The sequence below is a fragment of the Oncorhynchus nerka genome, linkage group LG7 (assembly GCF_034236695.1).
Source record: "Oncorhynchus nerka isolate Pitt River linkage group LG7, Oner_Uvic_2.0, whole genome shotgun sequence".
In the NCBI taxonomy this organism is placed as follows: Eukaryota; Metazoa; Chordata; class Actinopteri; order Salmoniformes; family Salmonidae; genus Oncorhynchus; species Oncorhynchus nerka.
In genome coordinates, this window is record NC_088402.1 from 29,233,653 (window position 1) to 29,248,455 (window position 14,803).

The following is a 14,803-nucleotide window of genomic DNA, read 5'->3' on the forward strand; positions in this document are numbered from 1 at the left end:
ATAAATGTAACAATTTCAAAGACTTCACTGATTTACAGTTCATATGTAAATCAGTCAAGTGAAATAAATAAATTAGGCCCTAACCTATGGATTTCACATGATTGGGCAGGAGTTTAGATGGCAAACAGCCCCACCTCCCCCCAACAAATGTGCACAACATTTTAGAGAGAAACTTCATTAGTGTGTGGAACATTTCTGGGATTAAAATAACATGTAAAAAAAAAAAAAAAATTCAGCTCATGAAACATGGGACCTACACTTCACATTTTTGTTCAGTGTAGATAGGTTTTGGAAGTGACCATGTACAATTTAACAAACACTGAAATATTTCTCACCCTTCATAGCCAATTTTAGATTGACATGCTACATATGGTCTAAAACACCAGAATGTACCTTAAAATGCAACCCTAATCGTCTTTAAACAAAACACTATTTTGGTTAAAGCTGGCATTTATTTAAGTCTCATCGTTTCAGAATTACCAGTACATCAGGAATATTTGGAGTGCTTGTTGTGCCAATGAAAGACCAGAAAGACAGGACAGAACAGAGGATATAATAGAACTGCCAACATGTGGAAAATTAACATTGTGCATTAATTAATGGGTAGATAAGACATACTATTCCCCCCAAATCATCCATGTAAAAGCACAAAAAGGTGATGCACTCAGTCCTCTAAGCACATGCTTAAAACTGGGACTGAGAATAAGCTTTGCAGTTCATGACAGTGCATAGCTAAACTAAAATCAGAATAGAAATGTGCCCATAGGTTATTGCAATAACATCAACTGTCAAAGTTCACCATTACAATATAATGGTGGTAAAATATACTCATATCTGCTGACCCACACCCAGTTTAACTGTAACCATTTAAAACATGTACACAAAAATAAAACATCTACATAAAACAATATTAAGGGTTCTCGTTCTGTAGTCTCATTGACCTAGAAGTTTATAACCAGAGTTTGCAACATGATAAATACAAGACTAGCTATAGTTAAGATTGCAAAGGGGAAAAAGGGAATAGCAAAACAAGAAGGGTATTGAGTGGATAAAGGTGTGCGGCTAAATCTACAATCCTCTTATGGTTGTTCAACAGTGCTTCTAAATCATGCCATTCTCCCAATACTATGAGAAAGAGGAGCATTCACATGTATGTATATAGAATAAAATTCTGGTGCATCACCTTGGCACTGACGCAGATTATTCTAGAATTGGGTGTGACAAATTTAAATATTTTATAATGTTCCTCAAATCATGTGAGTGTAACAGCACAGAAAACCAAAATGCAACAGTCTCAAAATTCTCTCAAAGTTGGTAGCATGGCCTTAACACGTTGGAAATGCATAGAAAATACAGGGTCAGCATGGATTGTGTAAAAGCACCAGCAGCCCTTGTCAATACTGTAATATCTACTAAAGTACAGCTTTATTAATCTCTCTCACACTCATAACTTAAACCAGGGATGGGCAACTTCGATGTGGGTGGGGGCCACAAAATCTAAACTCATCACGAGGGGCCGCAGTGCTCACAGGTCTGAGTACCCACATCCATAACCACACATGCAGCGACCTTGCGAGCAAAACATTTTAGCGGCCCTTTTGACAGAGGAGAGAAAATGTTTTACTTAATTTCCTGCAATTCTACACATTTTGCCATGGTCGGAAAGAAATGTTTGCAGGTAATGTGCCATCTGAGTGAGAGTAACTAAGAAAATCAATGGGGGTCCCCCCCAGACTGTAATTCGACTATGACTACCACAAGTTTAGATAGCTGGTTAGACTAGCTTACCAATCTAAATAAATGTTAGCTGACGCGGGCTAATCGAGTGACTGACAAGATAAAAACTGCTGATTCACAACCAAATTACACCTTGTATAGTCTACTATAACTCTCAACAGTAAATTGAGACCCCGACTGAGTTGAGGGGGGGATTGATCAACCAGTTGCCCATCCCAAACTTAAACTGTCTTAAAACACCTCTAAAAAAATACCACCCACCGGTAAATCTTATTCAATAACTTTCATACTGTATTGCACTTAGTCATCGTGTCACTGATAGTGACAGTCCATATAAGACCCAGAGCCATTCAGGGTGTTAACCTCGGGTCCAGGCGGGGGCTCTGTGCTCAAACAGGCCTGTAGCAGGAGTCTGGCTGCCACATGCGCAAGTCCACAAGGATCTGGTTGAGCTTCTGCATCCACACGTTCCTCTCGTCCTTGGTGTCGGCACACAGCCAGTTTCTGCAGGTACACGGAAAGAGTCATGTGTTTCAGTATACAGGAACGGAGGCCCAAGTCCAATTCAGTTTCCTTCTCCCTTAAGTGCATACTCGTTAACTTCCTTGAAGGATTTGAAGGCATTGGATTGGTTTGAGAAATATGTTAATACTAGACACTGCCTACTCCAATCCAATTGTTTTAAAATCTTTGAAGGGAGTAAACAAGTGCTCACTTCAGGGAGAAGAGTGCAAAAAAATAGGAAACTTGGGGTCAAGTGCATTAAATGTCAAAATCAGCCAACATTCTTCACGCAAGGTATTTGCCTATAAAACACAGTGCGATGGCAACTTCGACTAGAGACTTACTTGGTGACACACATTGTGTTTTTACACTGGCTGACAAGCGTCTCTATGTCACTCTCTCTCTGAGGCCGGACGGTGATCAGCTCAAATGTGTTGGGCCGGGCACAGAACTCCCTGTTGGCTGGCTCCACCTTACAACTGGTGCAGTTGGCCAAGTTGATGCGTCCAATTGGCTTCTAGAAAGACATGGATCCGCCCAAAGAAATAAACTGAAAATTAAAATATAAAAAGCTACTAATTGGAGGCAACATGAATTGGCATACGGGTACATTAAAACTCAAGAATTACCTAAATAAAGCCTGATTTCCACTAGAGTCCTACAGTATTTTGAAATTAGGCTCATACGGCTATTCATTCAAGAAAAGGCTCCAATAATAGTGATCAGAGGCAGGTTGGCTTCCACGTCCTCTCTTACCTTGCGTTTCTCATCATCAGGGTAGGTCCAGTAGGAGATAGAGTATCCTGACAGGACACACCATCTCCTGTGCCATGCTCCGAACCCACTCACATCCTCAAACATTGTCTGAAAAACAGAAGGAAGCTATTGAAACGGCTTGTGTAATAAACCTTGACAGACATGAAGACATGAATGCCTAGGCTTGGTCTCTGTTTCCTCTGTGGTCTAAGCAGGGTTCCTATAAACACACTGACAATTAATGTGTAAAAAGGGATTGATAAATACATTTCATTGATTGATATGATTTAGCGCAGCAGGCCAACAGTCTTGAGGTGTACAGGGGCCCCGCGTTCAAAGCCAGTGTGTACTCACCAAGAAGCCTCTCTCCTCCACAAAGGAGCCCACCTCACACTGCATCTTCAGGTAGAGGTGTCCCTCCAAGGGGCACAGGAAAGGCACCTACAGATTACACAGGACATGTAACAGTCCTCAGCTGTAAGACTACCAACACAAAATGCTTTCATCGGGTGACAGGACAGATTGTGTTAATCGGGCTTTAGACTGAAACGCAAGACTCGTCTTCTTGTAGAGAAGATTCAATTGGATGTTGAAATACATTAACTGGACACTGCCTGAAACACCCCAAAAAACATCCAGCAGAACTTATTTTCCTTACAACAATACCAACCAACTTGTAGATTGAGGTTAGAAATGTTAGATGGTGCCACAACAGAACCACATTATGTCACAAACCCCAAAATATTAAAGTGGTCGTGGATCGATTAGCAACCTTGCTGTGAAACATATCTCTGAGAAGTGCTCTTTCAATGCCTTCATATTTGATCTAAGAGAGAGAAACAAGGTATGTGTGAGTGAATGAGTGTCAGAGTCTGGCAGGTAGCACACAGACCGTGCAGGTGGGGAAAAAAAGAAAAGAAAAACTCAGAATGGGAGGTCTTTCTCCCTGTCAGTTCCAAACGCTAGAAATGTTACCCCCTCCCCTACGACTACACTAGACATTAGCTGGCATTGTGTGCAGAGATACAGCCAAACTGGAAATAGAGGGTGAATTCAGGATATAATGAAAGTGACTGCATTGTACAACAGTGAAAGCAAATGAGTTAGACCATTAATATTATAATGTAAAAGGTCTATGGATTTTACCTTCTCCAATGAGAACTTGTTTTTCCCAATAGAGGCTAGCGTTAGCTTGTGAGACCCGACCAGGACAAAGTTACTGGTTCGTACTGCATTAGGACCCCCAGGACTGGCCACCACTGCAAAGAGCATTAGGAGATTGTTTCAGCAATGTTTTTGTAATTGCGCAGACATTATCGTCATCCAGAGACTTGCAACAATAAGTTCAATTTAAGTAGGTGAGACAACCACACATCACAACAACTGCAAGTAAAACCTTCAAAAAAAGATTCACTAGCAGCAGAATTATTTAAACAAGCACAGTAAGACATCAGGGTTCAAATTCATCAACCGAAAAAGTATCCTTACCTGGAGTCAGACTGCTCTTCTACAGGAGCAGCGAGCCAGATATGTTAGAAAGAGAGGCATGTTTTGAATCATTTACAAGATGGCTGGCTGTGCATACAACATGCATGACAGCATAATCTACACAGTAACAGAATATTACTATAATGCATTCACCGATGCAAGTCTACATTTCTCATGTGGCAATCATTCCTACTTATCGCCCCCATAACAGATCCGATGTGTTAAAACATTCCGCATATGACCACAAGGCAGTACGGTCTGTATTAGAGGTTGGTAAGAATGAAAGCTTACAGTGATGGCGAGGAACCTCTTGGGAGTGATGGCCTAGAAAGAGAAACGGTGATTCAGTTTCAGAAGAGGTTACGTTGGGACTCACTGACTAAATCACTGACTAAGCCAACTGCATTGCCAGCTGTGAACAAAGCCTTCCATCCTACAAAAGGGACCCTTCACCGTGTGGAATGAAAAGTAGAGCCTGCTGGCCTAGTGTGTGTATTTGGCAGCAGCAGGCCCAGGGCCTGGTAACACCAGCATTAGATGTGTTCTACTACCGAGTAGTAACATTACAGTACACCCACACAAAAAGGTGAATGGGGGTTTAAAATCAGTCCCTACAGACAAGCACAACGCGTGGGCCTTGTGAACATGGCTCCAGAGTATCTGAACACACACCATCTCATCTTAGAGACAGGACATCATTTGAAAGTGGCTCTACATGCATATTCTGATGCATAACAATGGCAGTGTATTCAAGCAGAAAATAGCAGCCAAGATACAAGACTATACTCAGTTACAACATTCAATAAACTAATTTGTAGTTTGTTATGGCACATTTGAGAAAATATAATAACTACCTTTGACTTGCTGGGCTTCTTCCTCTTGTCAGGGTTCAACTCACGCTTCTGCTCCTGAAGAAATAACTAGGGTTAGAGTAATAACCCAGTCCCAGATCAAAGAAGTCAGAGACCTCCTCAAACAATATCTGCATTTGCCGAAAGTAGCAAAAACTCACCAGGCAATAAACCTCAATATCAATTGCAAATTCATTAGAGACATCAGGCCTAAAATGGAAGCCAGAGAAATACATTAGAAAAGGACATGACAGTGATATTATTCTACAGAATTCCAGAGAGAGAATGTGTGTAGTTTAACTCACATGGTGAACTTGGTAGAGAAGGTGATCGCGTCTCCACTGATAGCGCTACGTGTGCTGGCTAGGGGAGTAGCAACTGTATTCTCAGCTCCAGCACGGATCATGATGAAGAAGTAATGGCTGGACCACTCTTGAATAAACACATACAATAGAAAACTTAATGATTTCAGTCTAACACACTATACATGAAGTATATTGAGCAATGTACATTTGGATCTTTTTTTTGACAGCACAATGTGGGAAACAGGAGATCAAGAACTTTGTTCCTTAAAAGCAATTTGGTTGCAGGCAAATTACAAAAAAATATCCATCATAATTAAAATAAATAAATTCTGAGATAACCAAGTAACAATATGTGTGTTGGGTCTCAACCTGAATTGTTACCAGTGGAGCAGACAAAGTCAGCTTTGAGGGGCAGTCGTAGTTCCAGGAGGGAGATGGATCCCTTGGAGGCTGTGACCCCCATGTCCCCACCCTGCCCCATTTGACCGCTAGGACCCTCTCCCTTCAGATGGTCAAGCTCTGCCTTCAGGGCCCCCCGCTTCTCAGCTGGAGGGAGACAAGAACATAAGACTGATAAGAAAACTGAATGCAATGTTAATGCGAAATGCATGTAGATAATCTCAAGATATAACAGCAGGTCCCCAAGGGGTATGGAGCAAATTGGGATTGGCTGTCAGTATGTCCACCCATGTTGTAGGGGTGGAATGGGAACTCACTGGCTATAAGCAAAAGCCTCTCAGCCTCAGCCTCCACCTGCGAGCCTTTCCCATGCTCCTCATCAGTACAGCAGTTCAGGGCCTGGCTAGCCTGGCTGATCACTGTTTGCTGCAGGTTTATTTCATTGGTCAGAACCTACAAGGAATCAGAAAGAAGACATCTCATTGGTCACATGGAATGAGGAAATCAACATCAGTGGTCAGAAGAACCTACACGGAATGAGGGGGAAAGATACTTTAGTCTATGAAATCAGGTTTTTGTACAGAGTGAGATCCTTCTCACAGTATGACACCGGAATTGTTCTTGTGCTGGCATTGTGGTCCAGTCTGTTTCTATCCAGCCAGACTGTTGGTCTGCACAGTACGGGACCATTCGATTGCTTGCTGTCAACACGGCGTGTTATAGGGACCATATGTGCAAATTACAGCCGGCACTCTGTTCAGAGGTGCTAAGTACTCTTGGCCGGCAGACGCACAACAATCCTACCGGTCTGTTCATGCCTTTACCTTCATCTTCTGTTTGATGTTGGTGTGTCCTTGGCTCCTGGGTTCCTCTGCTGCTCTACGAGACACATCCTCCTTCCTCACGATGACCTGCCTCACACGAGGCCTCTCCGTACTCTCCTTGATCCTGGTCGACCTGTACGCATCAATACTGGAAGAGAAAGGAAAACATACGTAAAGGCTAAAATCGATAGTTATATATGGCAATATTATTTTTGGACGATAGATATTTAACTCAAAATCTAGATTTGAAAGAAAATATATGAAAAACAAGTTTGCTACTGTAGGTAGCGTTAGCTTGCACTAGTCGGCTGTACCTGCGCCAAAACGCCAGTATTTTCCTCCTATAGTTCGTTCCCCCATCTTCGTGAAATAGCGAGCCAACAATTTCAGCACTTTCATTTCACGGACTGATCAAAATGCATTTGCTCATGCTCTCTCTGCAGCAGACAGTGAGCAATATGTTTGGAAAATCAAATCGCAATATTCAATCATAATACACACAGAATTGTGAGAATGGCAATAGTATCAATTCATATCAGCACCTAAGTATCGTGGAAATATCATATCGTGAGGTCCCTGGCAATTCCCAGCCCTAGCCATCTCTTGAACTCAGTGAAACTAAATAAAAATTCAAATTAAAGTTGTTGATGTATCAGTAGAAGGGGTGAAGCTCAGCCAGCTACATTAGAGTTTGGGTATGGGCTTTAACTGGTTGGTTACCTGTAGGGCAGGTTGTGGCCATCATCGGTCTCTAGCCTGTCTGATGACCCAGCCCGGAGCATGCGAGCCCTCTGGAACTTACTGGGTCTGGAAACACTGTCAGGAGTTAGGCTCTTAGCGTTGAACGAACTGGCTGGGGTTGACATCTGGGCAGGGATATACATGAAAGTAATTAGGTTGACCCCAAAAAATACATAATTCGCCATAACATTGTATCTAGTCCATGGGCGCAAATAAAATATGACAAGCTGGCATTAAAAAGCCGTTGTACGTCCCCAAGACATTAAATGGCTGAAAGATTTTACTACTTTGTATGCTTTAAGTTGTTTCCAGCTTTGTACTTTAACTCACCATCATCTTCACTGGGCTCTTGACCACAGCAGCCACAGTCTCAGAGAAGGGGGTGAGGATGGACATAGAGGAGATGTTCAATTCATTTTCCTCCTCACCACTCTGCACCTCGCTCTGGTCATGGAGCCCGTCAAAGATCCCGTTGATCACATCAGAGTTGATGGACTGGTCCACGTTCACCTCTAGCTCATGACTCACATCTTCGTCTGCAGTGAGAGAATCGTAGTGGAATATTATATAGTGACGCCAACGGTATGAACTTAGATTGTAAGGACTGCTCTAATTAAGTTAGTTGTTGACCGAAACCATAGGACATTAAAACACTAAATTGCAACCGATTCAAGCATCCAAATACTTATTTTTATGATCAGTGTACTATTCGAAAGCCAAGTTAGTATGATCAAGTAGTATACTCAGTAAGTACAGTACCTGATTCCTCCACTGAGAATTCTACTCGTTTCACAGGGCTGGAGGTTGGGTTGGTGGCAGCAGGTACATTGGGTTTTTTGGGTGCTGAATTCAGGCTATCCAGAGGGGAAGCGGTTTGCTCATCAGGCTGCTCAATCAGATCCTGAGAATTATTATTACAGGATCATTTAACATTTCCTTCCTAATTGCTTTGCAGTCATCCATCATACAACAGTCTGCACATAAAAGGTTGGTCCAAGCATGGTCAAAAGAAATATACTTCACCACCAACCTTGGCCTCTGTGTTTCTCTTGGTGTCTGCCTCTTCATCCTTGATCTTCCAAATGTTGTTCCCTTTCTGGAACCGGTTACGAATCTGAGCCAGTTCCGACTCGCGCTCCTGCAATAAAGAACAAGGAAATGACAATGTTTCATCAGTTTGTCAACAGTCTGGTCACAAAACAAATGTCATAATTACATGTGTAATACTTTATTTTCAAAAAGAGCTTAGAAAAATAAAATGCCAAAGTACTGTACAAAGGCAAAACTGAAGACATTAAGGCAGAAGGTCTGAGCAAATAAAGTGAACTGTACATACCAGTTTCTGTTTCTGTGCAAGGTCAGCGGTGGTGGTTTTGGCAACCTGGGCAGCTCTCAGCCTCTCCTGCACCAGCCTGGTGTTGGGGGTTCCAGAATGGCTCACCACAGGGGTATGACCAACCAGGCCTGCCCCAGACGAGTTTACTACGGTTGGAGTATGAGCGGCAGATCCATGGCTGGTATCAGTGGAACTCAGGCCGGAGCGCTCCTGGCACCTTTCCCCAAAACGCTCCATGAACGACTTGACCCCTGTTGGAAACAGAAAAATATTTAGTAACTCTTGTGAGGACAATGGAAGTGGACAGCAACAGACAAATGAACAGAGACTGCATATTAAAACATCTGATATTTTAGAACCACCTAATAAGTTGTCAACTTCAGCTTAGAAAAAAAGAAAAAGCTAAATTGAGTGCTCATTCTAGCTCACCTGGAGTTCCAGTTGCTCCTGCGGTGCCCCTCTGCTGCAGGGGAGTGGCCAGGGTGGCTTCCTTGGTGAACCTCTCCCTGGTCTGCAGGACAGAGGGCCCAGTGTTAGAGGGCTGTGTAGGGAGCTCTGACTTCTTGGGGCTGGCATTGACCTCCAGGACTCGGGACAGGGCCTGTTTCTTCAGGGGGCTCTGAGGCACAGGTGAGGGAGCACCTTTTTGGGAGCTGGGTGTGAAGGCTGAGGCTCTACCCTGGCAACTCCTCTGGGGACTGGGTAAAGGAGAGGGGAGACCTCTGCTAGTCTGTCTAGCTGGTCTGGCTTCAGGTACTTCAGTCTTCTGGTGGCTGGGGGGAACCACTCCGGTAGACTTGACTGGGGAGTTGAAAGGCTGCTGAAGAAATGGAAGAGGGAAATTTATTAACCAAACAATTTAAAATAACTTGTTACTGCACACTGCTTTCTTGCAAAGCATCACCACTTCCTATCTTAATTTCTACTTTGAATCATTTTCACATCCAAAATGCCTCTGTAGAATCAGCCTCTCCCATGGGAGGACATATTACTCACACAAAAGTTACGTACATCATGATTAATAACCAAGCCAACTGTCGCATTATGACTCGCCTGGGTGGAGTCCAGAAAAGGCTTGCTGTTTGATGACTGACTCATTTGTGTCCGGTCTGCAGCCACAGAGATAGGTTTGATACCTGCCTCTCTCCTCCAAGCAGGGGTGGCGATACTGACACTACCAGGGTTCCCTTGTGCATGGTCTCTGCTACGAGGGGCGGCGTGGCTGAGGTCGTCCTCCCAGGACCCAATGCTGGCAGCAAGGTTGGCCAGGCGACCCTTCCTGCCCACGGGGGCTTCTGAGGATGCAGCAGCAGGGACAGGTGTGGGGGCCAGGGCCAGAGCCTGCCTAGGGTGGGTCTGGTTCTTTACTGGGGACAGGGCTGCTGGGATGTCTCCAACCTCAGAGGTACCTTCGACGGGAAAAACATGGGCATTCATATGTCAGGCAAAAACAAATATGCTTTTAATATGATTGTTAATATGATTGTAGGAGTCTAATTCCAAACTGACATTGTTGTGTAAAAATGTTGGTTTTCAGGTGATCTATAAAGGTTAAGCAGGTGCTACATGTGCAAATGAAATTATCTAGCTAGTCAACAGGCCACGTGCCTTACCTTCAGAATCCCAGTACTGCCTTTGTTCAGCCAGTCTGGCCAGGCGAGACTTCATGGCAGCAGGGGTAGAGGAGGTGGGAGCCTCCCTCTGCGCTTCTCGGTTCCCCTGAAGAACCGGGCTAGCAGGCACCACCTCCACATTATTGGTCCTCTGTGGCTGTGGAGCAGCACTCACAGCCACCTTCTCTGGTTCTGGGGCAGAGCGTGCTACCTCCCTGGCCTGCTCTGGGACAAGCTGTGCTGCCAACATGGGCTCTGGTTCAGGAACGGGAGCAGGAGGACGGACAGCCACCCTCTCCAAAGAGGCGGCAGAGCGGACGCTGGCTGGGCCCGTTGGGGGCTTCCGGTCAGTCTGGGGGTCTGTCAGAGTAGGGGTCAGGGTGCGAGAAGTCATTGAAGGCTCCCTGTTCTCCTCGCCAATCATGGAGGGCTGGCCAAGTTCACCTGAACGACTCCGCTTTGAGGGAGAGGGCTTGCTGGATGGGTGAGGGGCTGGGGGTCAAGTGAGAAAGACAAGTTAAGTTTACAGTGGGAGATTTCCAATCCACAAAATTAATATTTAAGTATTTACCTTGAGTACCATATTAAAGCTCACAAATATACATAAACAGACGATCTAAAACTTCACAATTTTGTCTATATTTGAATACAGCCTAGGGAAAGCTTCAGCCATAGACCCATCCCACCGACTTGATTTGAACATAATTCTCAGTGAGCTGTTTCAAAGGTCAAGCTTCCGGTATGGGAAGCCATACACGTGCAGGGCATGAAGTTCAACCACCTAAAGGCTAATGGAGACATCTATGGGTTAAATTAAAACGATTCCCATCAATGCAATACTTACTATCGCAGCCAGAACTATCACTGGGCTAGAAAATGAATGTATTGAGAAATTATGTTGTATCATATTGAGAACAAATGAGTAAGATCGTACCTTTTTCGATGACAGGCACTGTGACCAGGCTGTTGCAGGTCTCAGCAAGAGGCTCCCTAGCTCGCTTGGCCATCTGTCTGTTAGCAGCAGTGGGTCTCTCTGCCATCTTCTTCTGTAGGTTCTCCCTGCGAGCACGGGTCCTCTCCAGGAGTTTCTGAGCAGGTAAAAAAGCACATTAGAAAATGTAACACATTTGCAATTAAAAGCAATGTCTACACAATTTCTTGCCTTTTTTTCTTCTAATTTAAATTTCATTTCTGCTATTGCACCTATATTGAGCAGTGGATTGCAGTGGTCTATAGCCTTAAAATAGTGAATAAGTTTTAGTCCATGTCATAGGGTCAAGAAAAACAACTAGGTCTGGGGGAGATAGGGCTGCAGTTGTCTCTACACTCCTCCCTGGCCTCCTCTCCTGTCAGTTCTCATCTGAACACCAAAACCCTAGCTGGCCTCCCAGTCCAAGGCAAACAGTCCTGAGGCATGATTTATTGCCCTGGTTGTTACAGTGCAAGACTCAACACATTCCTGCCTGTTTCAGTTGCCTACACGTCTCACACCCAGCCAGGATGTGTGGAAAAGTTGTTAAAGTGTGTGTGTCATTCCTCAGGAATGAGCCACTTCTGACGTGTTGTGGCTACTGGATTTGAAATCTCCCAGGCATTTCTATTGGTTGGAATTGACATTTTATGGATTTTGATGCCAGCCACTGCTTTTCTATATCAGTGTTGTTATGAAACACTTAGTTCCTAACTTGAGTGACTTAAAAAAAATGAAATATACACTCACTCCTCCTGGCACATTTGGTAAAATTGATAAAGCTGACAGGGTGCATCAGAAAGGGAAATTGACAGACAGATGTTGTATGGAAATGAAGGTGGAAAACATTACTGTATTCATACTGAAGTCGACCAAGGAATCCATTCATTACCTATTAAGGGAATTGTAGTATTCTCAGATTCCTCTCCCCCTGCTCGCACGTTAGGGGAGGGGCTGAGTTTTTTTTGACAAGATGACAATCATCTGACTGCCTTGTGCTGGCATACAATTTTAGTACAGTATTATGAATTATGAAGAGGAAAGGTAGCAGGCTAACATTAGCTATAAAATGATATACGTATGGAAGGTGGCAGGGTTTAGATGTCACTTCTATACTGAGTTAGTTTCAGTTAACGTCATACATTTGAATTAAGCTAAAGTTACCCAGCTACACTAGTTAAGATATTTAAATTCACATTTGTTGAAGAACAAGTATTAGTTTGACTCCAACCAATACTTTCAATGTTTTGTCCCAAACGTTACTACCAGTTAAAGTTAGCTACCTAACGTTACCACACAAACGTTAGATATTTAACGTAACTAACGTTGTTTTGAATCCAGGTTTTACAACATTATTTCAGTTCTACAAATATGGGTTTGACAGTGACTATCAAACAAGATTACCATCTTTATGCAATGCAACAAGAAATAATGTTTTGTTGGCTAACGCGTTACGTTATCGTTCGCTGGCCATGGCAGTTAGCTAGAAACAAACTGCACTCACCTCGGTAAACGGATCCATTCCGATAAGAGTTTCTTTGTTCAAATCTATTGATTTAGCTAACGTATACTGAATAATCGTCGTTTATCTATCCTAATACACTAAACGCGGACAGCTTCTCAGCCGCTGTTTCTGCAGACGCGTCGTTCGTTCCTTCTTTTTTTGACAAACAGATATGTTCAATATTTGAATTTCAGTGCTGTGTTCACTGCGCAGACTCCGACGTTTGGAATCACGCGACAGCCAATGATAAACCCGATGGGCGAGGACAGACGCAGTCTAGCCATTCAAGTCTCTCTCCATTTAATTCAAGGGCTTTATCGCTCTCTTTCAATTCAAATTCATTTAAGGGCTTTATTGGCATGGGAAACATATGTTAGCATTGCCAAAGCAAGTGAAGTAGATAATGAACAAAAGTGAAATAAACAATAAAAGTTAACAGTACACATTACATTCACAGAAGTTCCAAAAGAATAAAGGCATTTCAAATGTCATATGTTAGTTAAAGTACAAAAGGGAAAATAAAAACAAATATGGGTTGTATTTACAACGATGTTTGTTCTTCACTGGTTGCCTTTTTATTTTGGCAACAGGTCACAAATCTTGCTGCTGTGATGGCACACTGTGGTATTTCACCCAATAGATATGGAGTTTATCAAAATTGGGTTTGTTTTTGAACTCTTTGTGGGTCTGTGTATTCTGAGGGAAATGTGTCTCTAATATGGTCATACATTTGGCAGGAGGTCAGGAAGTGCAGCTTTAGTTTCCACCTCATTTGGTGGGCAGTGCGCACATAGCCTGTCTTCTCTCAAAGGTCTTTATTCTCATGAGAAACATGTTTACATTGCCAAAGAAAGTGAAATAAACAAAAACAAAAACCAGTAAACACTACACTCAAAAGTTCCAAAGGAATAGAGACATTTCAAATATCATATTATGGCTATATACACAGTACCAGTCAAAAGTTGACACTTACTAATTCCAGGGTTTTTATTTATTTTTAATATTTTCTACATTGTAGAATAATAGTGAAGACATCAAAACTATGAAATAACACATATGGAATCATGTAGTAAGCCAAAAAGTGTTAAACAATTCAAAATATGTCCAAACTTTTGACAGGTACTGTACGTTGTTGTCTCTCTCACACACACACACACACACACACACACACACACACACAGTCTTGTACAGCCAACCTTCTGGGGACACACAATTAAGTTCCATTCAAAATCCTATTTTCCCTAACCCATACTCTTACCTTAACCCAAAAGCCTAACCTTAACCCTAGCTCCAAACCGTAACCCTAAAAATAACCTTAAATCCTAACCCGAGCTCCTAACCCTAACACTAATTCTAACCCTAACCATAAACCCCCGAGAAATATAACTTGACCTCGTGGGGACTAACAAAATGTCTTCGGGTCCCCAAAAAGAATAGTTAAACACATCCACTATTATGTCCTACGTGTGTGTAGACTGGCCACGGTCGGAGACGATGTCCTCCGGAAGGCCATAATGCTGGAAGACCTGCCGGAACAGTGCCTCAGCAACCTGAAGAGAGGTAGGGAGACCAGAGAGAGGAATAAACTGCCATGATTTAGAAAATCTGTCCACAACCACCAGAATGGTGGTGAAACCGTCAGAGGGGAGATCTGTCCATTGTCGTTACCGATGAGACCAGGGACGCTGAGGCACGGGATGGAGTTTCCCTGCTGAAGCATGTCGGGGAGACTTAGTTTGGACACACACAGAACAGGAGTTGACATAGCGAGTAAC

The 14,803-nt window shown here is 43.2% G+C and overlaps 1 protein-coding gene across 3 annotated transcripts; it reads right to left on the bottom strand.

Moving 5' to 3' along the window:
* Positions 1–432: 432 nt before the first annotated feature.
* On the bottom strand, positions 433–13,243 carry LOC115131423 (anillin-like). Of its 3 annotated transcripts, none has more exons than XM_029663142.2 (23): positions 13,029–13,243; positions 11,489–11,642; positions 10,555–11,046; positions 9,995–10,350; positions 9,371–9,758; positions 8,942–9,192; positions 8,636–8,743; positions 8,365–8,506; positions 7,936–8,141; positions 7,585–7,730; positions 6,865–7,012; positions 6,358–6,493; positions 6,011–6,187; positions 5,642–5,768; positions 5,498–5,546; positions 5,340–5,393; positions 4,777–4,809; positions 4,486–4,504; positions 4,144–4,256; positions 3,352–3,438; positions 2,998–3,105; positions 2,586–2,758; positions 433–2,241 (listed from the first exon to the last, which is right to left on the bottom strand). In XM_029663142.2, the coding sequence occupies exons 1-23, from the start codon at positions 13,044–13,046 to the stop codon at positions 2,127–2,129; spliced, it is 3,600 nt and encodes a 1,199-aa protein (XP_029519002.2). In that variant the 5' UTR covers positions 13,047–13,243; the 3' UTR covers positions 433–2,126. The 3 variants fall into 3 exon arrangements, with proteins under 3 accessions (XP_029519002.2, XP_029519003.2, XP_029519001.2); XM_029663143.2 differs by having other exon boundaries at positions 6,023–6,187; positions 9,371–9,761; XM_029663141.2 differs by having other exon boundaries at positions 9,371–9,761.
* Between the last annotated feature and the right edge of the window lie 1,560 nt (positions 13,244–14,803).

Coding starts and splice junctions, on each gene's coding strand:
- LOC115131423 (XM_029663141.2), bottom strand. Junction 6,494..6,864: donor ACATCAAACAGAAGATGAAG/GTAAAGGCATGA, acceptor GATTCCTTGTAG/GTTCTGACCAATGAAATAAA. Junction 5,769..6,010: donor CTCCACTGGTAACAATTCAG/GTTGAGACCCAA, acceptor TGTTTATTCAAG/AGTGGTCCAGCCATTACTTC.